The sequence below is a fragment of the Papio anubis genome, chromosome 3 (genome assembly GCF_008728515.1).
Source record: "Papio anubis isolate 15944 chromosome 3, Panubis1.0, whole genome shotgun sequence".
Classification (NCBI taxonomy): Eukaryota; Metazoa; Chordata; class Mammalia; order Primates; family Cercopithecidae; genus Papio; species Papio anubis.
Genome location: NC_044978.1, coordinates 99,255,798 through 99,283,240, shown reverse-complemented (window position 1 = coordinate 99,283,240; position 27,443 = coordinate 99,255,798). Strand labels below are relative to the sequence as shown.

Sequence of the window (27,443 nt, the reverse complement as noted above, 5' to 3'; positions counted from 1 at the left end):
GTGTGAACCTAAGGCACTTCTAAGTGCTGTGTGGGAGGGAAAGTGGTAGACTGATTTCATTGAGACTCTGCCAAATTCTGGTCTTGCGACCATCAAAGACGCATCATTTCCTCCAAGACTTCTAAAGGGGGCTATTACCACCGGCCTGCAGGTTCTGGTTTGCATTCAGAGGAGACGCTATCTTCTTAAATGAGACATGGAAGAGGAAGTGTCAAGAATTGTAAATAAGGCTGATAGGGAATTGTTTGGTGATGGAGATGGATAAAAACTGCCCTCTCCTTACCAGGTTCCATCTCCCACCACTTTATCCAACACTGCCAGAGTCCATCCTATTTTATTTGCTAAGTTTACTAGCAGGAAGAGAGGAGTTTCTTTAAAGATTCTCTCCCCTCCCCAAATAAATACCTCCCAGATAAATATGAGTACATCTATACAGTAGAGCACCATGCCAACATTGAAAACATGGAAAGATGAGCTTTGTTCGCAGCCAGCTTGGGCAACATAGTGAGACTCTGCCTCTTTAAAAATAAATAAATAAATAAATAAATGATGGAGCTTTTAAGGTTGATGTAGAATGAATCTCCAATGTATATTATAAAGTGAAGGCTGGGCAGGGTGGCTCATGCCTGTAATCCCAGGACTTTGGGAGGCTGAGGCAGGAGGATGGACTGAGTCCAGGCGTTGGAGACCAGCCTGGGCAACATAATGAGACCTTGTCTCAAATAAATAAATAAAATTTAAAGGGAAAAAAGCAAGGCTCAAACAGCGTTTATACCACGCAATTGTGGAAAGAGGAGGGTGACATATCTACATACTTGTGTTTAAGAATCTGCTTGGGAAAAAAAGGAAACATAAAAATTCCTCTGCCGAAAGAAAGTCTTTTCGCTCTAAACCTTTTTGTGTTTTTCCAAAAAAATTTTTTTTGCCATATACATTCATTATATTTCAGTGTTAAAATATTTCATCTGTCAACTTGGAAAGGTAGAAGGATGAATACAGTAAATATTTAAAAACAGAGGAAGATAAGTAACGGGTTACATTAATTGTATACAGTCAATCCAGTTTGAATTAGGTGTAGATATAATAATTCTGTGTGTTTATCTTGGTGAAGAATGGTCCTTTAGGTTGTCATTAAAAAGCTCCTCTGGGAGGTAAGAGACATAGGCATTTGCAAGATTCATATTTAATGAAGTAAAGGGACATTTGATGTCACTCCCCAGGTGTGGGGAGATACGGACAGAAAACAAGAAGGAACGAATGTGGTCAGGAAGGAATTGGAGTTCCCCTCCGAACAGCTGCCGCAAGAAGTCCACACACGTGGAGACAGTTGTGCAATTTGGTCACAGAGTGTCCTAGGTGCTTTTGCTTCATTGCTCCTCCACTGAAGCCCACTGGCAGCTGGCCTCCTTCCCCTGGGCCTAAGGATATCTTGGTTGGAAGCTCTGTTCTGAAAAGGGGCCTGGCCAGTTTCACTAGGGCTCTTCGTTGGGGAACACGATGGACAAAACCCTCTCTTACGGAAAGCCTCATGCCAGGGACGGGCCCAGTATACTCCAGTTCCCTGGAGCCCTGCTATAGGTTTTCTGGCGAGAGCCAGGCAGGGGTCCCAAACCAAAATGCCTTCCTGGGGCTAGGCAGGTCACTTCAAACTTGGAGCCGCCAAATATTTTGGGAAATAGCGGGAATGCTGGCGAACAGGGCGAGTGCGTTTTCTGATTAAGAGCAACCAGATTCAGCTTTTTAAACTACAATTATGCTGGCCAAACAAAATACCCTAATATAAAAACCAAAACTACTGACTGGAGCCGCTGCCAGCTTGCGACCCGGCGTATTTGGCTCAGTATCCGCTTCTCCCTTGTGGCTCCAAACTGCTGCAGATTCTCGGCCACTTTAGACGCGAGCGATGGCGAAGAGGGTCCTGCACTTTGACGCGCCTGGTGAGGGCGCGGTGCCTCTCGCTGCGCTCCTGGTGATGCTCCCCAAATTTCCGGGACCCGCAAGCGATTAAGCCTCGGAGTGGCTCAGCGCCTGTTACCTACTACTTTTTATTTACACCAGAAACAAAGCCGTTGCTCCGGGATGTTCTCTCCTGGGCGACTTGAGGCCTGGCGCAGTCCGTGCGTGTGGGGAAATGGGGAGATGTAAACAAGCTTGGGGAGCTCTAGATCGCCGCTGCGCACCCGGGCGAGGGGAGGGGCTGGCCGCATGGAAGAGCCCCTCCTCCGCCCCGGCCCCGCCCCGCATGGCCCCGCCCCCGCGCTCTAGAGTTTCGGCCCCAGCTCCCACCCCGCACTGAGTCCGGGGACCCCGGGAGAGCAGGCGGTGTGTGGTCACTGCGTTTCCTCTGCCTGCGCCGGGCATCACTTGCGCGCCGCAGAGAGCCAGTCTGGCAGCCGGGATATCCTCTCCTACTGGCATCCGCAGACGCCCCTGCAGCCGCGGTCGGCACCCGGGCTCCCAAGCCGTGTGCGCTCAACGGTCCTGCGCTGCGCGGTGGCGCGGGTTCCGTCTCCGCGCCTCCTTCTCTAGACAGGCGCTGGGAGAAAGAATCGGCTCCAGAGTTCTGAGCATTTTGCCCAGCTCGAGGTGCAGGATGGCGAGCAAGGTGCTGCTGGCCGTCGCCCTGTGGCTCTGCGTGGAGACCCGGGCCGCCTCTGTGGGTAAGGAGCCCACTCCCGAGGAGGAAGGAGGACAGGTCGGGTGAGGGCGGAGAGGACCTGAAAGCCCGATCTAACTCCAGAATCGTAGAGCTGGAGAGTTGGAGGGGACTTGACACTTTGCGATCTTTCATTGACCAGTAGGGAAACTGAGACTCAGAGACTGGCCCGATTATCCAGCGAGTCTGTGGTCTCCTGTGCTCTAGCCCAGTTCCTTTTCCAGGACTCTGGTCTGCGACAGGGACCTCGGCTGGAGCGTGTCCTGAGATGCCGACACACCGTCAGGCTCTTGGCAGGCAGAGGTGGGAAGGTGCCCGGGCTGGCAGGCAGGAGGTGCCTCCGCAGGCGAGAATAGCCGGTGAAAAGTTGTCTGGCTGCGCGCAACATCCTAGTCCGGGCCTAAGGAAGGAAACCTTGCAGGAATCTCAAGCCGGGTCTCCCGGATCGCACCATACACTCGGTTCTGCCTCTTTGCGAGTAGAGCCGCGAACCGGCCCGTTGTTGTCTTTATGCTCGAACACATTTGCACAGCCACTGTGTGAAGTGGGGTCTGGAGAGGAGAGAAACCTTTTTTCCTTCTTTGGTGCAGGACGCCACTCTCCTTGCAGAGAGAAGAAGGAGGGAAATAGGGACTTGTCCTGGGGGCTGTGACAGCTTCCCTAAGGGTCTCCAAGTAACAGCCAACTGTCCTGCGTAAAGCATTGCACATCTTCCAAAGCGCCGTGGTCCTTGGAGTAAGCGCATAGTCAGAAGTTCAAGCTCCGAAAACCTTTCCTGTGGTACTTGGTACCTAGCTTTAGTGCCATTCCTTCCTCTCCCTGCCACCTAAAATTTCTGTCTCCTTCAATTAGGAACACACACGTTCTTGAGGCAATAGCTGTCTGTCTTTTCTTCCTCACTTCCCTTTCTCTCCCCACCTCTTAGATAATATTTCTTTCCTGCAGCCAGTTTGCTGATGTCCAGATTTCCACCCTTTCAGGGTGAGAAAGGGGAAAGGGTCAGAGAAAGAAAAAAAAAGGTCTAATAATTCAGGGAAAAAAATTTCTTACTTCCTAAGGCAAGAATCACATGTCTTAAAAGACACTCACACCCAAATACAGTACCAAGATCATCTGTCCATGGTTATTGAATTTTCTTTATAATGACTTGGTTCAATGGGGCCAGTCCACCATGGACATTCATTTGTCCCTGACAAACCCTCTCTCTTCCCCTTTATGGAAAGAGAATGAAGGTCTGGAACATGTGGTTTCTCTGTAGTCCACAAATAAGTTAGTTGCTTTTAAGCCTGGGGTGTTTCCTAGCGCAGTAGTAACGGCAGTCGGCAGTTGGGTCGCCCTGAATATAATGGTGAACTTGCCCTTTTGGAGTGCATTACTTGCTTAATTGGATTGGGCTGTAATTGGTGCCATCAAATTCTAGAGACAGAGGCACTGTTGTTTTTCCTTCCCGTCTTTGAGCTGGAAGGGAAACAGTGCACAAATTAATTAATATTGGTTATGGGATTTGAACATAGAAGGGCTTTTTATTGAGTAGTAGCATATGTACCTCTTACAGTTATTTCTTTAGAACTTTCTGAAGAGTCCAGCTCAAGCTTGCCAATGAAATGAATGAAGTTAAATGGAGCAAAAAACCCCAAAAAACCAAAACCAAAACCAAACCAAACCAAAACAAAAAAAACTATTGGTCTACAAATATGAATGTGAAGTTATCGAGAGCCTTGTTGAATAGATTTTTGTCGTAGACTTGTCTCTAGAGTAGTATGGCATTGTCTCAGCTTTCTATGAATGAAGGACATACCTTTTCTTTTTTAAAATATTTGTTACATAGGAAAGTGTGTCTAGAATGTGATTTGTGGCAATAAATGATGAGGGACCTTCAAGAGTTTCTCATTTTGGTAGCCGAGTGGGCACAGCTTATTGAGTTATTTTTACTGCCATTTTTTTCTCACAAGAATGTGCCCAAATAATGGATTCTTTCTCATTTGGATTGTAGTGTGAATTGTACATCACGTTTTCAGCATCTTTCTCAACCTAGTGTTCCCCAGTCAAGTTTGAAATCTGTGTTATCCAAATGAATTGTTTTCATTTTCCTTTTCTTAGACAAAGTGGGATGGTTTCATTTTGCTTTTAAACACTTTGGTTTTTTGTTTGCCTGTTTTGGGGGCAGTCATTCCTTTCATATTAAAAAGTACTGTGCAGGCTGGGTGCAGTGGCTCATTCCTGTAATCCCAGTGCTTAGGGAGGCAGAGGCAGGAGGATCGCTTGAGCCCAGGAGTTCAAGAAGTGCTTGGGCAACATAGTGAGATCCCATTCTCTATTTAAAACATAAATATAACCCCCCTTCCACTCACAAAGTACTGTGCAAATTAATTAAACATGACCACCCAGACCAGCAGCAGTCCAAGAGTGGCCCATAGACCATCTGTGCTAGGGTAACTTGAAATGCTTGTTAAAAATGCAGATTTGTAGACCCAGGGATATTCTGACACAGTCTAAAGTCTTAAGAACAAAACTGCCCTAAACATAAGTCAGTACCAACGCCAGTTAATTTCTGAGATATATTGATATAACTTAGTTTTCAGTTATTTTAAAACCACATTATTGATTTAAAAACCATGATATGGACCAGTTATGTCAGTAACTTATTTTGCACATCTGTGCAGTGTGTGAGAACATGTGCAGTCACTTATTCATTTTGCCTGCATTTGTTCACATTGGGGTTCTCAGATTCAATGCACTGGATGTTTGCACTGGATATTTACTTATACTCTCTCTATTTATACCGTCTCATACTTCCTCATATTTGTTCATACTCTCTTATTTGCCCAGCAAGGTCAATGCCAGTTTAGGCCTAGGGAGTCATTTTTTCTCAGTTGATATGACTTAGAAAGCTTGGGTGCCTGCCCAGCATCAATTACTTTTTTAAAGCTGGTATTTTCTAAGTCTTGATATTTGTTAAGACTCTAGCATAGTGGACAATTTTTCTTTCTCTCATGCTTTTTCAACACCTCATAGCTCTTCACATTTAGTTGACAGAGAATTCAATTATCTTGCTGTAGAGTGACCTGTGATGAGGAATCTATGCCGTGGTACTTTTCTGGTTCTTATCCCTTTTAGGTAAAGACAAGTTTCTTATGTCTGAAGCTTGATGTCAGGATGAGTTCAGGGCTTTGATGAATAAGTTCAGATCTCTCAATTGTAATTCATTAGCATTACACTTAAAAAAATTTATATGCTTTTTTTAAAAAAGGGTAATGCTAATGAATTACAATGGAGAGAAAAGTACATTAGTTTGCACGTATGTGTGAAATTGGGAAAATTTTTCACCAAAAAATTCATATGCTTTTTTAAAAAAGGGTAATGCTAATGAATTACAGTAGAGAGAAAAGTACATTAATTTGCATGTATGTGTGAAATTGGGAAAATTCCACACATATATAAAAGTATATTAACATGCGTGTATGTGTGGAATTGGGGAATGTTTTCTCTTCCTCAATTTCTCTCCCATGCTTTTAATGTACAGTCTTTATTGAGCCATTATTTCAGCTGTGGTAGTTTGGTTACCAGAGGAAGCACACTAGAAAATCGATAAAGGAAAATGAGACAAGGTCATAGATTCTCTCACTCCCTTCAGGGTACATAGATGAACTATATAGAAATCCCTCTAAGTGGGATTCATTAATCAGCAATTTAGTCAAATGTGTACATCCTATGTTTTATAAGAAATGTCAGTGGGTCCTTTCCCAAGGGAGTGAGATCATCAGATGAAGGTTCATTTGGTTTCAATGTCCCATATCCTTTTGTAAGACCTTGAAGTTGGCAATGCAGGAAAACAGGAACTCCACCCTAGCTCCATGAATTGCAGAACTGTTGTGTTGGTTTATGACCATCTGCCCATTCTTCCTGTTATGACACAGCTTGTGAACTTTTACTGAGAATGGTAAAAGTAAATTCCCAGTTTTATACAATGAATTGCTGAAGAGGCCTTTTAAAGTATAGAGTATGCATTGTTTATGGAAGGTGTTTCCTATTAGGTCTAACTCAGTGGCAACTACATTCATTTATTTAATTTGTTTCTAGGTTTGCCTAGTGTTTCTCTTGATCTGCCCAGGCTCAGCATACAAAAAGACATACTTACAATTAAGGCTAATACAACTCTTCAAATTACTTGCAGGTAAGGATTCATTCTAGATCTAGATTTCTTGTGTTAAGTAACTGATTGTTTATTGAGTGGAAATAATTTCCAGTAGAGTAGAATTGTAATAGAGCTTGTAGTAATTGTTCATAAGTGGTGAGGTTTCTAAGAACTGATGTAATAATGAAAAATGAGAAGAATTTTCTCTCAAAAATTCTGTACCATTTTGCTGGTGTTTTTATACTATTCTCTGCTAACATGCATACACACAGACACACATGCACATGAATACACACACACGCCCACATTTCAATAACCAGCACAGCCACCTGGCGTATGTTGGACATACACTCAATAAATGTGAATGAATAAATGAAGTTGAGGGCATACATTTAAGGAACAGAGTTGAAAAAATTGGGGACTATATTTATTATGCTCAGTATGACTCTTGAACATCTTATTATCCCTTTCCAAAAACTTTGCTTTATAATAAATTTATTACTCTAATTTTAATATTTAGGCAGTAATATTTAATAGTAATTTAATATCTAGTGGGTAATATTACTGAGTGCATGATCTGCATAAATAATGGAGCTCAGGCTCTGCCTTGATATTCTGGAATACATCTTTCCCCATTTGCTAGCAAGAAGTCATGCTATTGATTTTTGATAACTGGAGGAATAGACTTCTTTGTCAAGAGGAAGAGGCCTTTACATTTTGCCTTTCAGCCCTTCCCCCAGGATGAAAGACAGAAGACCCGTGGGTTTAACATAGTGATCACACATGAAAGGCATGGAGGCTTCTTAGGACCTGTGTGTTTTTGGTAGAGACTGTGAAAAGAGGAGGTGATGTTTCCCTCCTGGAAGACTGCTGGGGGTCCACAAAGGACCTTGGGTAGCTTATTGCCATTGCTTCATGCTTGTTGAATACTAAGCATTAAACCGAATGACATACATCTATTTTAGACTGCAGTGTAAAGAATACCCTAGCCCCTTACCAATACCCAGCACTTGGGAAAAAATACAGTAGCAGGTGCTGTTTCTCTAGCTTTACTCGTTCAAGACACATTTCCCATTAGATTTTCCTTTTACCAACCCTTGATAACAAAGGCTATTTGAAATCCCCAAGGATCCCACGCTCCCTTTTTAAAACTCTGCATAAACATTTCTTATGTTCTGAAAAAAACCATGGAGTGTGTTAAAAGTAACTTCATTGATTTAGCTGCAACTTCCTGGAAATTTTAAATTCTTTGAATGAAGGGCCAATAATATTACATTCTTCTTGATATTGACTATTGTCTTATCTTCCTTGGGGCCTTGTAGAGAAATGCTGCAGTACAAGCCATCTATGTTTTAATGCGGGGCCCTGACAAGGTCCTGAGGGACTGTTACTTCCACCGCCTTCCTTCCTAACCTCACTTCTTACTCCACTTTGCCCACTCTTACCTGGCTGGCCTGGCTTCCTGGCTGTTCCCTTAATACTCCAGATATGCACCTGCTCCAGGGCCTTTCCATGTGCTATTTGTGCTCCTGTAATACTGCTCTTCGTGATGTTCCTATGGCTGGCTTTATCAAGACCACCTCCTGCAAAATTCTTTCCCCTTTTCTTTGCATCTTCTATATTTTTCTTCATAGTACTAAATACCATCTTTTATACAATAAATCTTACTTACTTTTTAATTGCCTGTTTTCTCCAGTTAGACTGAGGTTCCATAAAGGCATTGATTTTTGTCTGATTTGTTCACTATTCTTTCTCTAGTCCTTAACAAGTTTGGCACATAGTAGATGCTTAACAAGTATTTGTTGAATGAAAGAATGCATTAATTAGTGGAAAACTCAGGAATGCCAAAAGTGACTTCTGAAGCTGAGTTTATAACTTTTTATCATATGTCAATCTGACTTGTTGGTAGAAGACTTCTTTTTTTTTTTTTTTTTTTTTTTTTTGAGACAGGGTTGCCCTGTTGCCCAGGCTGGAATGCAGTGGCGTGATTTTGGCTCACTGCAACCTCCACCTCCCAGGTTCAAGCAATTATCATGCCTCAGCCTCCTGAGTAGCTGGGATTACAGGCATGCAACACCACACCGGGCTCATTTTTGTATTTTTAGTAGAGGCAGGGTTTTACCATGTTGCCCAGCCTGGTCTCGAACTCCTGGCCTCAGGTGATCCACCTGCCTCGGCCTCCCAAAGTGCTGGGATTACAGGCATGAGCCACCATGCCTGGCTGGTAGAAGACTTTGACTGTGTCTGTTAAAGAGTTTATTTAAGTTTCAAAACCAAATTTTCTCTTTTCTTAGAAATAGCCTCACAGTCTGGCACTTCATATTAATACCTCCCTGAAATTAATTTTTCAGGGGACAGAGGGACTTGGACTGGCTTTGGCCCAATAATCAGAGTGGCAGTGAGCAAAGGGTGGAGGTGACTGAGTGCAGTGATGGCCTCTTCTGTAAGACACTCACAATTCCAAAAGTGATCGGAAATGACACTGGAGCCTACAAGTGCTTCTACCGGGAAACTGACTTGGCCTCGGTCATTTATGTCTATGTTCAAGGTAAGTGGTGGAATAAAATTCATTTCCCACGTCTCTTTACCAGTTATAAAAGACAATAGGCTCAAAGAAGAATTGAGTACTACAAAGGGCTTGGTCTAAAGGCTGTTTGCCAAGAGGAATACACAAAATTCTTCTCTCCTGAGGCTTCCTCTGAGAAATAAGACTGATTGATTCTGGAGCTTTGGCTGTGTTATCTCTCTTTTGCCCAATTAGTTTGGGTCTGATCTTTGTTTCTAAGGTAAATCTGTGTTCACTATTGGCCATTGAGACTTATAAAAAGTCTTCTTATGTTTGAGAAGAAAACTGAAAATTCTTGAAATCGAGGAAGATTTGGGGGTGAATTCTGGAGAAATTTCTGTGGAGAGATAAGTTATCTACAGCAGAGTAGGAGATTTTCCCAAGAATGCATAGGAAAGCATTTTTGCCAAGGGCTCTGGAGTTTTTTGCACACAGGAACTTTTTTCTTACTAATACTTCATAGAAAATAATTCCCATACTCATGTGCAAATAAAGACATTGCTTCAGACTCTTTTCAGGACAATGTTTCTTTCCTTTGCTTGTTTGGTCTGAGATCTTGGATGATACGCTGTATCTTTCTAGGATGTGCAATTTGGGATTGATATTATGAAGGCTGACTTAACGTCCATATAGTATAAAATAAATATCACACATATTCAGCATTTATAATGAGTTATGCATTCTTTTGTTTCAAAAATCGTACACTATCTTATTTTTTCTGTGAAAACCTGACTTAACTAATGAGATCCCTATGATATGAATTTGAGGAATGTAAGGGTTGCATCATAGTTTGCTTGCATGTACCAAATATTTTTCCTTTCAGTGAAGATAAACAGACATTTTATGTATTTATGTATATGCCTCTTTACGTCCCAGAGTATTTGAGACAGGTGAAGATGACTTAGACTTTTTTCTCAGAAAAAAGCTTTTACAAGGCAAGAATTTCACCAGCTTTGGGAAACACACTTGCATATCTCTGCTTACATTTCAGTGGTGTAATATGGTCAGTGCAATGAAAAAGTGGAGACCATAAGAAAATAAACTGTGCCACTGGATTCATGACGTTTGAGAAATATCTTTGCCCAGAGTAAGCATTGTCCAAGATAGAATTCTGTGCCCTCCTCCTTCCCTCCACAGGATTTGAAAGAGACAAGTCTCACATCTTGGAGAATTTCTGGCTCCTTTTGACCTGGCAGTCTTGAGAGATGCAGCTTGGTCAGAAGATTGCAAGGATTTCCTGCTTTCAGCCTGTCTAGAAATACTACAAGATGAACCTCCCCCATAATATCTCATTATTTACTTCTTCTTAAGTCAGGAAACTTGGAGACATGTGAAAATTCATTTCATGAGTTTCAGTAAATATTTTATTTTGAGAGGCTGAGTGGTTGTTTGGGTTTCTTTTGTTTATTTCCTTTTTTTGAGATACCGAAATAGAACTGATTTACTAAACAGGTTTAGTCTTACGTCAAAGGGTTAATTTAGCTTCCAAAGGCTTGCTCTGTAAGCAAGTTATGTAATATTTCCTAACATGTGGATGAAAGGTAGACAACATTAAGAAGTGGCAATCCCTAGCACTGTTTATTGGTATACTGCCTGTCTTTGGGTATACCATTAAATTCTGCTTCCTGTCTAAGCCTAAAGTTCTAGGAGTTGGGCTGTCCAAGATTTTGACCACGAAGTTAAACAATGGGAAAGGAAACACTGAAGTATTCTCTATGGATAGGTGTTTAATGTCCCCTCTGGTCCCCACCTTACTTCCCTAATCTTCTGACCCTATTCTCTTTAGCAATGGATGGAGCCAGGAAGTGAGCCCTGGCCTCATAAGATAATGACTATGGCATGTGGTGGGCTAGATTGGCTGCTTTTCTGTGCTTTCCAGCTGGGAAGGAAATCAAACTTCTGCTGTTGCAGGGAATTAGTTGCCTTTGTCCCCTGTGGTTTAATTAACTCTTTCTTCACTTTGACTGACTATTATGAAGCGCTCTGAAAATGCTTGATCAGATGTGTTGGGCATAGCAATGTGAAATGTTATCTCTCTGAGATTTCAAGCATGACTCCATACCACATCATCTCTATCTCTGGGGAATGGACTAAGTTTCCAACAGCATATTAACATTGTATGAGTAATGAATGGCTGTGAAATCTTCTTTTTTTTTTTTTGAGATGGATTTTGCTCTTGTTGCCCAGGCTGAAGTGCAATGGTGCTATCTCAGCTCACTGCAACTTTTGTCCCCCAGGTTCAAACGAATCTCCTGCCTCAGACTCCAAAATAGCTGGGACTACAGGCGCATGCCACCATGCCCTGCTAGTTTTTTGTATTTTTAGTAGAGATGGGGTTTTGCCATGCTGGCCAGGCTGGTCTCAAACTCCTGACCTCAAGTGATCCGCCCGCCTCAGCCTCCCAAAGTGCTGGGATTACAGGCGTGAGCCACTGAATCCGGTCAGAATCTCTTCAGTTTTCTCAGTCTTTGGAACAGTAGCTTTTCAAATGTTTGTCACTGAAGATATCAATGACTGCTAAATGTTAAACTAAATGCAAAAACAATTAAACATGATTTTAGAAAGAATCATATCCCTAGTCTTCAGAATCTTAAAATGCTCCCATAAAAGGTCCTCTTGAATAACCAAATTCAAAAATGTTAGTTGTTTCCTGTTAATCTAAAGATCCTTTGGGATCCATTCATTGATTTTCATGGAATTTACATTATTTACCTAAAGAGAGAGCACATGAGTATTTTAAACATCAGTAAAACTTGTTGGTAAAGTGTATAGATTTAACTTTAAATTTTAAAGTAAATATTATCCTTCTTTTTGAAAAAAATATAATGATTAATCTTTTAAAATGTGAAATCTATAAAAATATATTCTACTTGTCAATAAACCTTGTGAAAGGAGTCAATCTCAACTGGGAGTTTTTAAAAAAATTTTTATACACACAAATACATACACGTGCATGTGTGCACACACACACGCACACACACACACCCATCCAAATGTGGAGCCAGATGTCTTGAAGCCAGATGTCTATCAGTAGAATAAGCTATGGATGCCTTTGCTTGTGTGAGGTGTCATTTCCAGTCATTCACTTGTCTGGTTAGAGTTTAGGAACCTGAAAAATGACCAACTTTTCTAGTAAATACCATTAACTCATTAATAAAACTAAATTTTCTTCTAGATTACAGATCTCCATTTATTGCTTCTGTTAGTGACCAACATGGAGTCGTGTACATTACTGAGAACAAAAACAAAACTGTGGTGATTCCATGTCTCGGGTCCATTTCAAATCTCAACGTGTCACTTTGTGCAGTAAGTTGCATCTCCTCCAATCGTCTCTTAAGTTTTTATATTTTTAAGCTAATAGTAAGACGGGTAGCCTGTTTATAATATTCACAATGAGTTTTCAGGATCCTTTACGAAGGGCGAAATACACTGAATAAAACTAATTAGTATTCTTAAAAATAAGATGAATTCTTCAGTGATCATTGTACATAGCTCTCATTTTTGGTACTGGATTAAATATTTGGTATTTCTTTTTATTACCCAGAGGTACCCAGAAAAGAGATTTGTTCCTGATGGTAACAGAATTTCCTGGGACAGCAAGAAGGGCTTTACTATTCCCAGCTATATGATCAGCTATGCTGGCATGGTCTTCTGTGAAGCAAAAATTAATGATGAAAGTTACCAGTCTATTATGTACATAGTTGTGGTTGTAGGTAAGAGGAAAGTTCCTTTCCATATCATTAATAACAGATAGTAGAGAGTAACTCCTTGTATTAAGATCTTGGAGATAACGATGTACAGTGAAGAAGGATATTGAAAAGTATAGGAACTCAGGATATGGTGTTGGGCAATTCATCTGCTCTTCTCTACCAAATAAACCCATGTGCAATTGAGGTTGTCTCTTTTCTTGCCAAGATCAAGGATGAAAAAGAAATTTTTTTTTAAAAAAGGATGAAAATGAATGGTATTACTGGAGCTCATTTATGCTCAATGTTCAGAGCATTGCTTGCTATCAATTATTTCAATTATACCTATTTTATGGAGACTTCAGCAGTTTGCTAAAGCTGGCCCTACTGGCCTAGGGCTACTGACCACTGAAAGTTTGCTACTTTTCTATCCACTGGGTTACAACATCTTTGAGATCTGTGAAGGTAGTGCTTTGTAAATCTCTGTTGGCCATTTTCCTGGGAGCTACCAAGTATTGGTGAGGCCTGCAGGGAAAAACAATGTGGCGTGTTTTAAAGTTGCATTACTTTAAAAAATAAATTTGTGCAAAGTTATAGGCTTATTTTCTCTCTCATGTTCTGCTTTTTCTATTTACTTGCTCTAGGGTATAGGATTTATGATGTGGTTCTGAGTCCGTCTCATGGAGTTGAACTATCTGTTGGAGAGAAGCTTGTCTTAAATTGTACAGCAAGAACTGAACTAAATGTGGGGATTGACTTCAACTGGGAATACCCTTCTTCGAAGGTAACACTAATGATTCAAAGCCAGACCTCCAAATACTTAGATAATAAGCCCCAATGAAGTTTGCTTGAGAGATAGGGGCCTCTTTGGCCAGATAAAATTTAAAAGTCTTAGAACATACACACACACACACACACACACACACACACACACACACACAAGTTAAGGGAATTGCAGAACAGATAGCACCCACAAAAAGGTGAAATACCAGGAATTTTGTCCTGTTCTGCAACAGCCAGTCTATGAATATTAGTTTTCTCTAGGTGATTACATCTTTCCACATTATGTCATTTCTCTTTTCTCCAAAGTTTTTGATCTACATTCCTTTTAAGGGAATTTCTCTTTAAGAGGTGGCACGAGATACTCTGCTCCTTAAACAGCGGTCACATTTACTTGTGTTTCTGCAGTTTATATCCATCTCATTTTCGCCATGTGAGGTTTTAAAAATCCTAATTCAGTTGGTTCCATTTATTTCTCCTGAAACCAAATACATCGTTGGCTGCATGAGGTTAAAAGTTCTGGTGTCCCTGTTATTAGCATTAAATAATGTTTACCAAAGGCCAAGATTTAATTCTCTGTGTTACTAGAAGTTATTGGGTAATGTTATATGCTGTGTTTGGAAGTTCAGTCAACTCTTTTTTCAGCATCAGCATAAGAAACTTGTAAACCGTGATCTAAAAACCCAGTCTGGGAGTGAGATGAAGAAATTTTTGAGCACCTTAACTATAGATGGTGTAACCCGGAGTGACCAAGGATTGTACACCTGTGCAGCGTCCAGTGGGCTGATGACCAAGAAGAACAGCACATTTGTCAGGGTCCATGGTAAGTTATGGTCTCCTTGGAAATTATTCTGTGCCTTGACAAGTGAGATAGTTTAAATAAATTTAGGTCACTTAGTGATTCCTAGTTTGTTCATTCAGAAGATACTTCCTAGTTCTTCTTGTTAGGGAGGCCACATGACCTAGAGGTCAAGAGCGTAGCTTTGTAGTCAGGAACTTGGGTTCAAACTTCAACTTTAAAGATGAGATGTGCTGATATATAGTAAGAGCTCACTTAGTATTACTTATTATAGTTGTTGCTGCTATTAGGATTATTACTATGATAAATAGTATTAGCTAGGGTAGTTTTAAAATTTTTGTTTTATTGTAAGGCTGAGAGGCCTACTTGAATAAGCATGAGCTTTGCAAACTGGGGAAACATTTAGCAATATATAGTTGGACCTGTGAACAATTCAGGGGTTAGGGGAACTCTCCCTCCCTCTGCAGTCAAAAATCCATGTATAGGCCTGGCGTGGTGGCTCACGCCTGTAATCCCAGCACCTTGGGAGGTGGAGGTGGGTGGATCACCTGAGGTCAGGAGTTCGAAACCAGCCTGGTCAAAATGGTGAAACCCCATCTCTACTAAAAATCCAAAAAATTAGCCTGGCGTGGTGGTGGGAGCTTGTAATCCCAGCTACTCAGGAGGCTGAGGCAGAAGAATTGCTTGAACCCAGGAGGCGGAGGTTGCAGTGAGCCGAGATTGTGCCATTGCACCCCAGCCTGGGCAACAAGAGCAAAACGCCTTCTCAAAAAAAAAAAAAAAAAAAAAATTCAAGGTATAACTTTTGACTTCCACAAAATGTAAATAATGACCTACTATTGACTGGAAGCCTTACTGCTACATAAACAGTCAATTAACACATATTTCATATGTTATATGTATTATATACCATATTCTTATAATAAAGCTAGAGAAAAGAAAATGTTATTAAGAAGATCATAAGGAAGAGAAAATATATTTACTGCTCATTAAGTGTAAGTGGATCATCATAAAGGTCTCCATCCTTGTCTTCACATTGAGAAAGCTGAGGAAAAGTAGGAAGAGAAGGGGGTGGTTTTGCTGTCTCAGGGGTGACAGAGGTGGAAGAAAATCTGCTTATAAGTGGACTCATGTAGTTCAAATTTATGTTGTTTAAGGGTCAACTGTAATTGAACTGGAATTAAATTGAACTGGCTTTGAGTAAATCACCTTAATTTTTTGTTAATTCTCTTTCATTTACATAAATGTCTGAGTTTACATGGTAATTTGTGTGGCATCCTACTTATAAGCCTTGGAAAGGATTTTGGATTTTATATCATGAGAATGCATCAATAAAGTGGAATTGTAAAAATACCTTAGATAATATTATTTATTAGAGTTGTAATCATAAAAGTGGCAACAACTACAACAAGTATGATTTAGTGAGCCCTTACTTTATTAGCTCATCTCATCTTGTAGTTGAGATTGGAACTCAAGTTCCTGACTACAAAGCTATGCTCTTGACCTCTAGGTCATGTGGCATCCCTAGCAAGAACTTGAAAGTTTCTTCTGAATGAACAAAATAGAAATCGCTAAGTGTCCTAAATTTATTTAAATTATTTCACTTGCCAAGATGCACTTGCCAAAATACACAGAGAGAGACGTGCTCTGGCTTATGTTTTGATAGAAGTACTCTTGTTCTCCAGGATACTTCAGGGAAATAGGGGCAGAAACAAGGAGGTCAGGCTAATTACGTTTATCCAGGTGAGAGTTGAGGAGTGGCTTGGACAAGGGTAGTTGAGGTAGAGACAGTGAGAAGTGATCTGCTTCTGGATATATTTCAAAGGTAGAGTCAACAGGGTCTGCTGATCAATTCACTGGTTGTGGAGTATAAGGGAAAAAGAGTGGAAGCTGAACCAAGTGTTAGCATGAGCAACTGAGTAAATGGTGGTGGTATTTACTGAGATGGCAAAGATCGAGGAGGCAGTGAAATTTAGGGAAACAGTGTTAGATATGTTTCTCTGGAGATGCCTATGAAACATCCAAGTGGAAATGTTTAATATATCAACCTGGAACCCAGAGGAGTCAGGGCAGAAGGCACATATTTAGGAGGTATGTGAATGATACTTTAAACTTGAGGCTAGAGGAAGGTGTAAATAAAGAGGAGGTCTGAGGACTGAGTCCTCGGGCCTATTAACACATGGTGGAAGAGGTGTGTGGAGTGTGTCTTGGGAGCAGAGGAGAAGGAGCACCCAAGCATCCCTGGGGGACTTAGAGAAAGCTGCACAGAGGAGCAAGTGTTTGAGTTGAGACTTGAGCAATCACTAGGCTTATGGGAGTGCACTAGTGGGGAGAGAAAAGCAAATGCAAGCACAGGAGGTGTGGGAGAAACACGGGAGGTGTGGGAGAAGCTGAAATGTGACCCACTAAAAGGTAGTACATGGAATCTTGGAACTGCAGCTACTCAGACCCTCAATGTTTTTGATGTTTCACTTGAAATGAAAAACTAAACCAAACGACCATTTACAATAAGCTGACATTTAAAAAAAAATTTCTTGCAGAAAAACCTTTTGTTGCTTTTGGAAGTGGCATGGAATCTCTGGTGGAAGCCACGGTGGGGGAGCGTGTCAGAATCCCTGTGAAGTACCTTGGTTACCCGCCCCCAGAAATAAAATGGTAACTACTAGAAATAAACACAAAGCATCATTTCATGTGAGAGCAGATCCTTCGACTGTACTAATTCCTGAGAATTCTTTTTCGTAGGTATAAAAATGGAATACCCCTTGAGTCCAATCACACAGTTAAAGTGGGGCATGTACTGACGATTATGGAAGTGAGCGAAAGAGACACAGGAAATTACACTGTCATCCTTACCAATCCCATTTCAAAGGAGAAGCAGAGTCACGTGGTCTCTCTGGTTGTGTATGGTGAGTCCATTCAATTTTCCTCTCTGCCCAAGATTTATTATGATACATTGTCTTCCTAATCATCCAGGCCACCATTCCTCTGCCTCCAGCTGCTTCACTCACATCATGGCTGGGCCTATGTACAAAAGTCATCTGGGGTGGTGAAGCTGAAGTGAAATGTAGGACTGTGTGCTCTGGCCATGTTTGTTTAAGAGGCCATGTAAATGAGCTTCGTGGTGGTCAAATGCAAGATTAAAGTAGTGATACCCTCGATAGTTTAAATGTTGTGAAAAAATAATGCCCACAGGGACAGTTGTCAAGTTAAGTTATACTACAATGTTCCCCTCTCATGGAATTGCCCACCTGGCACACAGATGTGTAAGACCCTTCTCCTTAGATTTTGTGCAAAGCTTCTAGTTTGATATTATAGTTGATGTATCAGTGAGGTACAGGCAGATTCCAACTCTGAAGGCTTTTGAAGTTGGCATTGTTGGCTTGGTTGGGAGCTTTTTTTTTTTCCTTTTTGACAGGAGTTCAGGATCTGATTTTGAGTCTGTAAAGGCAAAATAGTACGTTTTTGATTTAAAGATGATTTGAACTTTGTTTTCTGAAACTGAAAGGTACAAATAAGTGTTTGGAGTGGAGTGGTGAGAAGGGTGCCATGGTCAAGTGAGTGTGAGAGGTGCTAAGGTGATGTGTAGATGTGTAACAGGTTTCTTTATTACAGGGACTTCTCAGAACCTTTTATATACTAATGTATATTGGTATTCTCTAGGGGGAGAGACATAGAGTATTCAAGGTTTAACAAACCTATTTGACTGGAGCATCGTTTTTCCCCTGAGCAAATTCATTAATCTCTCACTCCAAACAGTTTGAGAAATGCTTCTCTGTTGTAATTCTTTGTTCCCCCTTCTGGTATGGCATATTAAAACTTCAGGATATTTTCCCATGACATTAAGGTGCTTCCCTATGTGTCCTAATACTCTTCTGTAGGCTGCTGAACTTGGCGTTATTTTTTTTTTTCAGGGAATATTTTAAAGATAGGTTGGGCATGGTGGTTCGCATTCGTAATCCCAGCACTTTGGGAGGCCGAGGCGGATGGATCACCTGAGGTCAGAAGTTCGAGATCAGCCTGGCCAACATGATGAAATCCTGTCTCTACTAAAAATGCAAAAATTAGCCAGGCATGATGGTGGGCGCCTGTAATCCCAGCTACTTGGGAGGCTGAGGCAGGAGAATCACTTGAACCCAGGAGGTGGAGGTTGCAGTGAGCCGAGATTGTACTCCAGCCTGGGCGACAAGAGCAAAACTCCGTCTCAAAAAAAAAAAAAAAAAAAAACAAACAAACAAGATAACAGGTTCCACAGAGGTTGTTCAGAAGCAGCATAGGTGTAGGGGACTGGGGAGAGGAGAAACTGGAAAGTGTATAAGTAGGATGGGAGGAGAAAATGAACGGGAAATAAAAACAAAACATGGACAGCAAATAGCCCATTTCATCAGTTCATGAAGCCACTAAATATTCTATTCACTTTAGCATATACTCTGCTATGTGAAATAAACATAAAAAAGAAGTCAAGTCTTGAAAGCATAACCTGAGGCTTTAAGTTGACAGTAGTAACGAAATAGTTTTGACTTTGGAGTCAAAAAAGAAAGAAAGGAAAAAGGGAGAGAAGAAAGAAGGAAGTGAGAGAAGGGAGAAGGAAGAAAGGGGAAGAGGGAAAGGGAGTGGAGAGGGAGGGAGGGAGGAAGAGGGAGAGGGAATGAAAGACTCAGATGGTGGTGGCAGTAATGCATTCTGTAAAGATTTAGGCCTTCCTTTAACATGAGGTGGTTTACGTGTTTGGGTTCAGAAGTCAGAGTGTCTAGGTTTGTTCCAGGTTTTGCCGTTTGTTAACGGAGTGACCTTGGGCAAGTCATTTTTTTCTGTGTTTCATTTTTTCTCGTGTATAAAGCTGAGGATAGTAATAGTGGTTGTGAGGATTAAGTGAATGAATTCATGCAAAGCACTTCAAACAATGCTTGGCACATAATAAATGTATTTACTGTGTTATTTCAGCTATTTTCTGTAGCCTTCCCTTGATCTCGTGAACTTGAGAGGACAGAGAGAACTATCTCTGTAATGCAGATGAGAGGCACAGGATTCCAACACTTGCATAAAGTCATTCAGCTTGTTAGTTTATTAGCTTATTGCCATTTTTATTTTATTTTGTTATTTTATTCAATTTCTTTTTTTTTTTTTTTGTTAGAGGTGGGGTCTCACCATGTGGCCCAGGCTGGTCTTGATCTCCTGGGCTTAAGTGATCCACCTACCTTGGCCTCCCAAAATACTGAGATTACAGGCATGAGCCCCCATGCCTGGCTAGTTGTTATTTTTATGAGTATCACTAGAACTCAGGTCTCTTGTTTCCACATCTAAGTGTTCTTCAAAAAAGGAAGTGGAAGCAAAATCATATGCTTAAAGAAAGTCAGCTTTAGTTGCTGAAATCCTCTATTTCCCATTCTTCAAAGCTGATTGACAATTCAAAGGTTGTTTTTCCTATCTTCAGTCCCACCCCAGATTGGTGAGAAATCTCTGATCTCTCCTGTGGACTCCTACCAGTACGGCACCACTCAAACGCTGACGTGTACAATCTATGCCATTCCTCCCCCGCATCACATCCACTGGTATTGGCAGTTGGAGGAAGAGTGCCCCAACGAGCCCAGGTGAGTAAGGCCACACGCTCTTTGCTTTCCTGCCGTCTTGCATTTCTTACAGCTGAGCTATGATATGACTCCATTCTAAATGGAGAAGCCTAAACCGAAGAAAGTTTTCTCTCAAGAGGTAGCCTGAATCTCCATCCATCTTTCTCTGTGTCTTACATTTTAAGGGATGTCTTTGCTTGGAGTATCCTACTTTGGGATTAGCTAAGCTCAGCCTTGTTAGGTTATCCCTGAGGTACACTTCTCCAAACACAGGCTATTTGCTCAGTTTGCTAATTGCCAGTCTTTGGTTTTTTTCCCAATACCAATCAACTGGTGAATATCACATCGCTCCTTCTTGTCTGTGTGAAGATCCATCTCTCAGAGGAAATGCTGGTAGATGAGAGGCAGTGATAGACCCAGCCCCAGTCCTCAGGGTCTCAGGCCCAGCTTATCATGCTCTGACACATGTCCAGACATCCTTAGGGAAAAACACAACAGCAGCAGCCAACCCACTACCACCCTAAGCAGTCCACTTCCTGTTGTTGTTTTTGAAATGGCCACTACGAGCTTCTTCCTCAGCTGCTGATCATTTCCTTCACAGAGACTATGGTCCAAGAGAAATTACTTTAAGGAGCCCAGTGGTTTCTAAGTTTCCTTGCCTTCCTTTGAACTAAATTAACTTGAATTGTCTTGTCGATCCAATTTATGAATGAAGGTTTGTTCCCAGAATAGCGGCTTCCCTCCCGTATCCTGAATGAATCTACCTAGAGCCTTTTCCTTCATAGTCAATGCCTATTTTTAATTGGCGCCAAGTCTTGTACCGTGGTAGGCTGCATTGGAAGTTATTTCTAAGAACAGAATAACCAAAGTCTGAATCTTTTCCTTACTCTTGACTAGAATTCAAGAAAAATTAAATCATAATATGCTCTGTTATCTCTTTCTTATAGCCAAGCTGTCTCAGTGACAAACCCATACCCTTGTGAAGAATGGAGAAGTGTGGAGGACTTCCAGGGAGGAAATAAAATTGAAGTCAATAAAAATCAATTTGCTCTAATTGAAGGAAAAAACAAAGTGAGTTTGAAGTTTTAAAATTTGAAAATCTCTCTTTAACGGAAGGATGCTACAATAATATGTGAGGTATATTGGAGATTAATAATCAAATAGTCTAGGTGATAAAATAATAGCATATTAAGTCACTTTGAAAATACCATAGACTTTTAGCCATACCATTAACTTATTAATAGCTTATTAGAGAAAAATAAAAAGTCTATGACATTAAATCTATGCGTCTGTGTAGGGTGATTCTAATTTTATAAGCATGAGAATGAAAAAATGTGTATCATATATTAAAACACATCAATAGTTTCATGGTTTCCAAAGCCCTTTTTATATAATGTGTAAGCTGCACAGCAGCATAATTATACAAATTGAGTAAGTATCCCAAACCTGAAAACCCCAAATCCAAAATGCTTCAAATTCTGAACCTTTTGAGTGCCGACCTGATGCTCAAAGGAAATGCTTGTTTGGATTTTGGATTCTGGATTTTCAGATTAGAGACGCTCAACTGGTAAGTATACAATGCAAATATTCCAAAATCAAGAAAAATCCAAAATCCAAAACACTTTTGGTCCCAAGCATTTTGAATAAGGGATACTCAACCTGTAATTGCATAAATTCAAAAGTGTCCAATCACTGCGGAAGTGGGAATGGCATAGGCAGGTTGGAGTGATTGTGGAGACTGCTGGACTGAGTACTTGTGCACAAACAAGCTGCACTGTTTATGGCCTGAGATTTGTTTTTCCCCCTACAGACTGTAAGTACTCTTGTTATCCAAGCGGCAAATGTGTCAGCTTTGTACAAATGTGAAGCGGTCAACAAAGTCGGGAGAGGAGAGAGGGTGATCTCCTTCCATGTGACCAGTAAGTACTCTTCTCTGGAGGGTTGGGTTGGATCACTCACACAGTGGGTACTAAGCTGTGTAATTCCTGTTGTTTTTGCCATTCATGTGAGTGGCATGGCATTGAGGAAAGAGGATTTGGATTGATCATTGATGCTTTCATTCATAAATTAAAACTCCTCAGGTATCTCCTGGGCTTAAGTCAGTGCTTCTAACTTCACTGCAGAGAGAATGGTTTCACAGATGCTTTAAACCACAAGCTCTGTGTCATTATTTACATCTCAGTCTTCAGAGTCTAGCACAGTGCATGGCTTATTGAGCTTCAGTACATATTGGTGGGCTTGCTGTGGAGCAGTTGATAAGGGTGGGCTTTCTGGAGGCAATCAGAATGACATAGGAGCAGTGCCCTCCCAATGCTGCTGATTCTGCCTGTGCATCTTAGTTTGATGGATAAGCTTTAGCTGATTGTGCTGAATGGAATATTATAGTCAGGGCTAATTCATTGGCATAAATGTAGCTGTCATATCATTGAGTGTTAGTGTTAATGAAGACCTAATTTTAAAAATTCTGTTAGGATTAGAGATTTTGCTTTGGATTTTTAAAATATTAAACATTGCGTAGAGTTCACATTGGAGATGTGGTAAATATCTGAGGAATTCATTTACATTTTCAAGTAATATGTTTTAGCCAAATAAGATATTTTGGAACCTGAATTGTCTAGTTTGTTTGTCAAGTTGTAGTACATCACCTGGAACTGATAGAGCTTCATTTCTTTTGGTACTTTGTAGTAGTCTGAAAGCAGCAAGATGATAGTGAGCTGTACCAAGTTAAATCACCATTCAGTAACAATGGTCTTTACATTTTAGGGGGTCCTGAAATTACTTTGCAACCTGACTTGCAGCCCACTGAACAGGAGAGCGTGTCTTTGTGGTGCACTGCAGACAAATCTACATTTGAGAACCTCACATGGTACAAGCTTGGCCCACAGCCTCTGCCAGTCCACGTGGGAGAGTTGCCCACACCTGTTTGCAAGAACTTGGATACTCTTTGGAAACTGAATGCCACTATATTCTCTAATAGCACAAATGACATTTTGATCACGGAGCTTAAGAATGCATCCTTGCAGGACCAAGGAGACTATGTCTGCGTTGCTCAAGACAGGAAGACCAAGAAAAGACATTGCGTGGTCAGGCAGCTCACAGTCCTCGGTAGGGAGACAATTCTGGATCATTGTGTAGGGGCAGTTGGAATGCCTTAAATGTAGTGCAATTCAGGTGCTATGTGAAGATTACTATTCTCTAGGAGATTGTGTTGTAAACTGGTGCACACTTCTTCACTGAAAGTCCCTGAGGCAGAAAGAAGCTACTAATAATGAAATGATGTATTGAAAAGAGAAAATAACAAAACCTGATGATGGAGTAATTCACTAGTATATGCAAGGGATTAGCTTGAACCAGGGAAACTTCTGCCTTATCTTGGGCATCTATTTATTTAAACAGATGCATATTTGTGGAATGCCTGTTATGAGCTAGGAGAGTGTCAGAAATTCACAGTGGTAAACATGAAGGAAAGGAGGGGAACATAGGCAATCACTGGGAAGTCACAGCACAGTGAGGTCTCTGTGTCCGTGAGGACAGGAATTGTTCTCTGTTTTGCTCCCTGCTGTAGCTCTAGTCATACAGCATAGCAGCATACACTAAGTGCTCAAAAAGGCACCTGCTTCATGAAGAGTGGGATGATGGGCTGAGTTTAAGACCTAGAAGATTCCATGGGAAGAAAGCTACATTCTGTCTGTACCTCTGGGTCTGTCTGTACCTCTGGGTCAACCTACATGGTCCAGCATAGTCCAAGGTCAATGGGACGATCACTTCAGTGAGCAGATAGCTCTGTAAATTCCTCCATAGGGGCACTCTCTACCCCTTGTCTAACCTCATGCCTTGTGGAAAAACTGGGCAGCCATGGCTCTGTCTGTGGGAAAATCAGGCAAATTTGGGGAGCGTCTCTTTGCGCCACTTCTCTCTATTTTCTTCTCTTTTGGTGTCCCTTTCAATTCCTAGGATATATGTGCCCTCTGTGTTTTTTTTTTTTTTAACTGTTAGAAAGGAAATTGCCCAAGTAAATTCATCTATACCACTGTTTGAGGGTAATGTCTTCATCAGAGGCCTTGACGTATTTGAAGAGGCAGCTTCTGACAGACACTAGCATAAAGTTCGCTAGTTTTAAGACTCAGGTGTCATAAGAAGAGATACTTTGGGGTCAAGTCATCCCCAGGACCCTTCAAGTCACACCACATAGTTCACCATGGATTTTCTGTTGGCTGGTCTGGCTTCAAGGTTATGGAAGAATTGAGAAAGAGATGTGAAGTAGGCTCCTGGCCTAGCTTTGCCCAGAAAAATATGTGCTCACAGTTAGCTGGTTTGCTTCCTTAAGGACTCCTAACTTGTTTTCCTAAAATCTATTCTTAGAAATAGGCTAGAATCCAGTACATTTGCTTAGACTTCAATGTAGTACGCTGTTGAGGTAATCTCATTTTGCTAAGCGTTGAAGTGGATTTTTTCAGCATGATTCCTTTTGATGTTCAGTTGGTTGGGACAAGATATTTCCACAGCACTTTGATGATCTGAAGAAAGAATAAATCTAAAGTGTTCTTGTACATTTACACAAATACTCATGGGCTTCATTTTCTTTAAATCCATGACTTCCCTTAGGGTATTGTTGTTTTGCTTGTGTTTTAGTGGAAATAGCACTGAACTGGTCTTTTAGCCTCACCAGATTCAGTAAACAGTTCAAGTGTTTACTTAGTTGTAGGGACATGGACAAGTAGTTTAATGTCACTGAACATCATTTATTTCATCTGTGAGATAACGCTAACAGTCCTATTCTGCTCATTACGTAAGATCAATAGTGAGGAACACAAATTGTATAAACAAACTTTGTAAGAATTGCCAAATAAATGTAAGGCATTATTTGTTGAATGATACTAAAATTTGGCACTTCCAAGAGAAATTTGAAGGGATTCTAGGGTGTCATTGACTAGAACCTTCACAGGAGGGAAGTTTTCAGCTGGGGAGGCTGTGCCTGATTACGGGAAAAATCCATAAAGGTGACCCTGAACCTTTCTTTTGTGATGGGATTACCAGCTAGTATCACTAATATGAATGTTAAAAGCCGTTAATCTGTTTGCAGTGTCCTGACTGACTTGTTTCATTTAACTTTACCCGGTGACCAATGGTGCCGTTATTAACTTCTGTGTATGTTCAACCTAATAAATCAACAAGTTTCTTTTTACTAAATTTAAACTGTTTAAAAGTTTGGTGATACTAGAGCCATTTCAAAAGTTATAATTCCATGTTCTGTGATTTTCTTTTTGTGTGTCTAGAGCGCGTGGCACCCATGATCACAGGAAACCTGGAGAATCAGACGACGAGTATTGGGGAAACCATTGAAGTCTCATGCACGGCATCTGGGAATCCCCCTCCACAGATCATGTGGTTTAAAGATAATGAGACCCTTGTAGAAGACTCAGGTAAATAGAACTTGGCTATTACTCTTGGGTTGCAGAACTTTCCCAGGGATATGACATAAAAAGCTATGTTATTTCTTGATATAATGTAGAAAAAAAGCAGTATTGGTGTCCATGGCCTGGCTGATTTCATAGACTTGGAATTGGAGTATGGGGCCTTGCTGAATTTTCATGAAAGCCGTATAGGAGATTAGTCAGCAGTAGATCCCATGTGACTCTACGAAGTTAGACAATAGAACAAGATGAAGGGCAGCATTTATAGTTTCTAAATTTCCCTAAAAAACTTCACAGACCACATCATCATAAATGAGAATGATCATTTTCTTCCTCTCTTAGGCATTGTATTGAAGGATGGGAACCGGAACCTCACTATCCGCAGAGTGAGGAAGGAAGACGAAGGCCTCTACACCTGCCAGGCATGCAGTGTTCTTGGCTGTGCAAAAGTGGAGGCATTTTTCATAATAGAAGGTCAGTGGGATAAAAAAAAATGTGGTACATATACACCATGGAATGCTATGCAGCTGTAAAAAGGAATCTGATCATGTCCTTTGCAGCTGCATGGATGGAGCTGGAAGCCGTTATCCTCAGCAAACTAACACAGGAACAGAAAACCAAACACCACACATTCTCACTTATAAGTGGGAGCTGAACAATGTGAACACATAGACACAGGGAAGGGAATAACACACACTGAGGCCTATTGTGGGGTGGGGAGAAGGAGAGCATCAGGAAAAATAGCTAATGCATGCTGGGCTTAATACCTAGAAGATGGATTAATAGGTGCAGCAAATCACGATGGCACATGTTTACCTGTGTAACAAACCTGAGCATTTTGCACATGTATCCCGGAACTTAAAAGAAAAAAAGAAGGTCAGTGGGAAGTCATAGATACATCCTGTGGTTTTGTAAAAGATTAGATTGTATCTTATAGACACACATTCACTTTAAGTAGGGCAACTACAGATGATTTTTAATATTCTTTGAACTTTGTAAATTTTCTCAGTAAGTATGTGTTCTTTTAAACAGTGAACATCATTAATATTGTTATAATTCTGCTTGCATCACATTTCCTATCCCTGCAGTTCTTATTGTGGAAAAATTCTTAACCAGGCAGGATGAATAGCCTCCTCTCCCTGATTCTGTCTTTGTTTGAATGGCTTGATTAACTTATAGAAATGATGCCTTTATATTTATTTGGAAAAACTTTAGAATTGCTGCCTAATCATGGCAGTCAATGCTATCCAGATAGTCACAAGGATTCTGAGTTTTAATTGGACTGGAAATAATTAAGATTCCCTTCTGAACAATAGACCATTGCTCTTCTGAAATGGAAAATTTTTGGTTTTTATCTCAATATGTGTGTATGCAGGAGTGATGTGAAATCTGTCATTTTCTTAGCTAGGAAAAGTAATTTGTGGCAGAATATTTTATCTTAAGAAGTACATCCCTATGACTTTTTTTGTAGCCCACAGGGGAAGAATAAAACTGTGTTGTGTGGGTAAAAGTACGGTATGCAAGAGTAAGAAAGAAGTATGGTGATAGAAGGGATCGATAGATTTCTATGAACTCATCCTAACGTGTCTCTCAAAGTCTAGATTTTGGTCCCTTTACTCTGTCAAATCTATGATGCCAAGTATTGCATCGAGATAGGTTGACATATTTTCAAATGTATAAGCTTATTAGTGTTTCATAAACTACACTTGCAAATAAAGACTTCAAAGACCTTGGCAGTTTTGTCATTTCCAAAGTGATTCATGTTTTAGGGCAAATCCACAGAATGACTTCTGGATTGTCTCCAGTGCTCTGCATTACCTCTTGTTGGAGGCCCGCAGCT

The 27,443-nt window shown here is 40.8% G+C and overlaps 1 protein-coding gene across 1 annotated transcript in view; it reads left to right on the top strand.

Annotated features, from left to right (window-relative positions):
• The first annotated feature begins 2,282 nt into the window (after positions 1 to 2,282).
• KDR (kinase insert domain receptor) overlaps positions 2,283 to 27,443 on the top strand; it is a 47,175-nt gene continuing 22,014 nt past the window's right edge. The window contains exons 1-15 of the mRNA XM_031664458.1: positions 2,283 to 2,660; positions 6,737 to 6,830; positions 9,143 to 9,339; positions 12,533 to 12,663; positions 12,902 to 13,070; positions 13,688 to 13,827; positions 14,469 to 14,646; positions 17,163 to 17,277; positions 17,365 to 17,528; positions 20,054 to 20,210; positions 21,137 to 21,260; positions 22,000 to 22,108; positions 22,953 to 23,294; positions 25,466 to 25,612; positions 25,946 to 26,077. Of these exons, the coding sequence (XP_031520318.1) occupies positions 2,594 to 2,660; positions 6,737 to 6,830; positions 9,143 to 9,339; positions 12,533 to 12,663; positions 12,902 to 13,070; positions 13,688 to 13,827; positions 14,469 to 14,646; positions 17,163 to 17,277; positions 17,365 to 17,528; positions 20,054 to 20,210; positions 21,137 to 21,260; positions 22,000 to 22,108; positions 22,953 to 23,294; positions 25,466 to 25,612; positions 25,946 to 26,077 (2,266 nt within the window). The 5' untranslated portion in view covers positions 2,283 to 2,593. The remainder of the gene's footprint in view (positions 2,661 to 6,736; positions 6,831 to 9,142; positions 9,340 to 12,532; positions 12,664 to 12,901; positions 13,071 to 13,687; positions 13,828 to 14,468; positions 14,647 to 17,162; positions 17,278 to 17,364; positions 17,529 to 20,053; positions 20,211 to 21,136; positions 21,261 to 21,999; positions 22,109 to 22,952; positions 23,295 to 25,465; positions 25,613 to 25,945; positions 26,078 to 27,443) is intronic.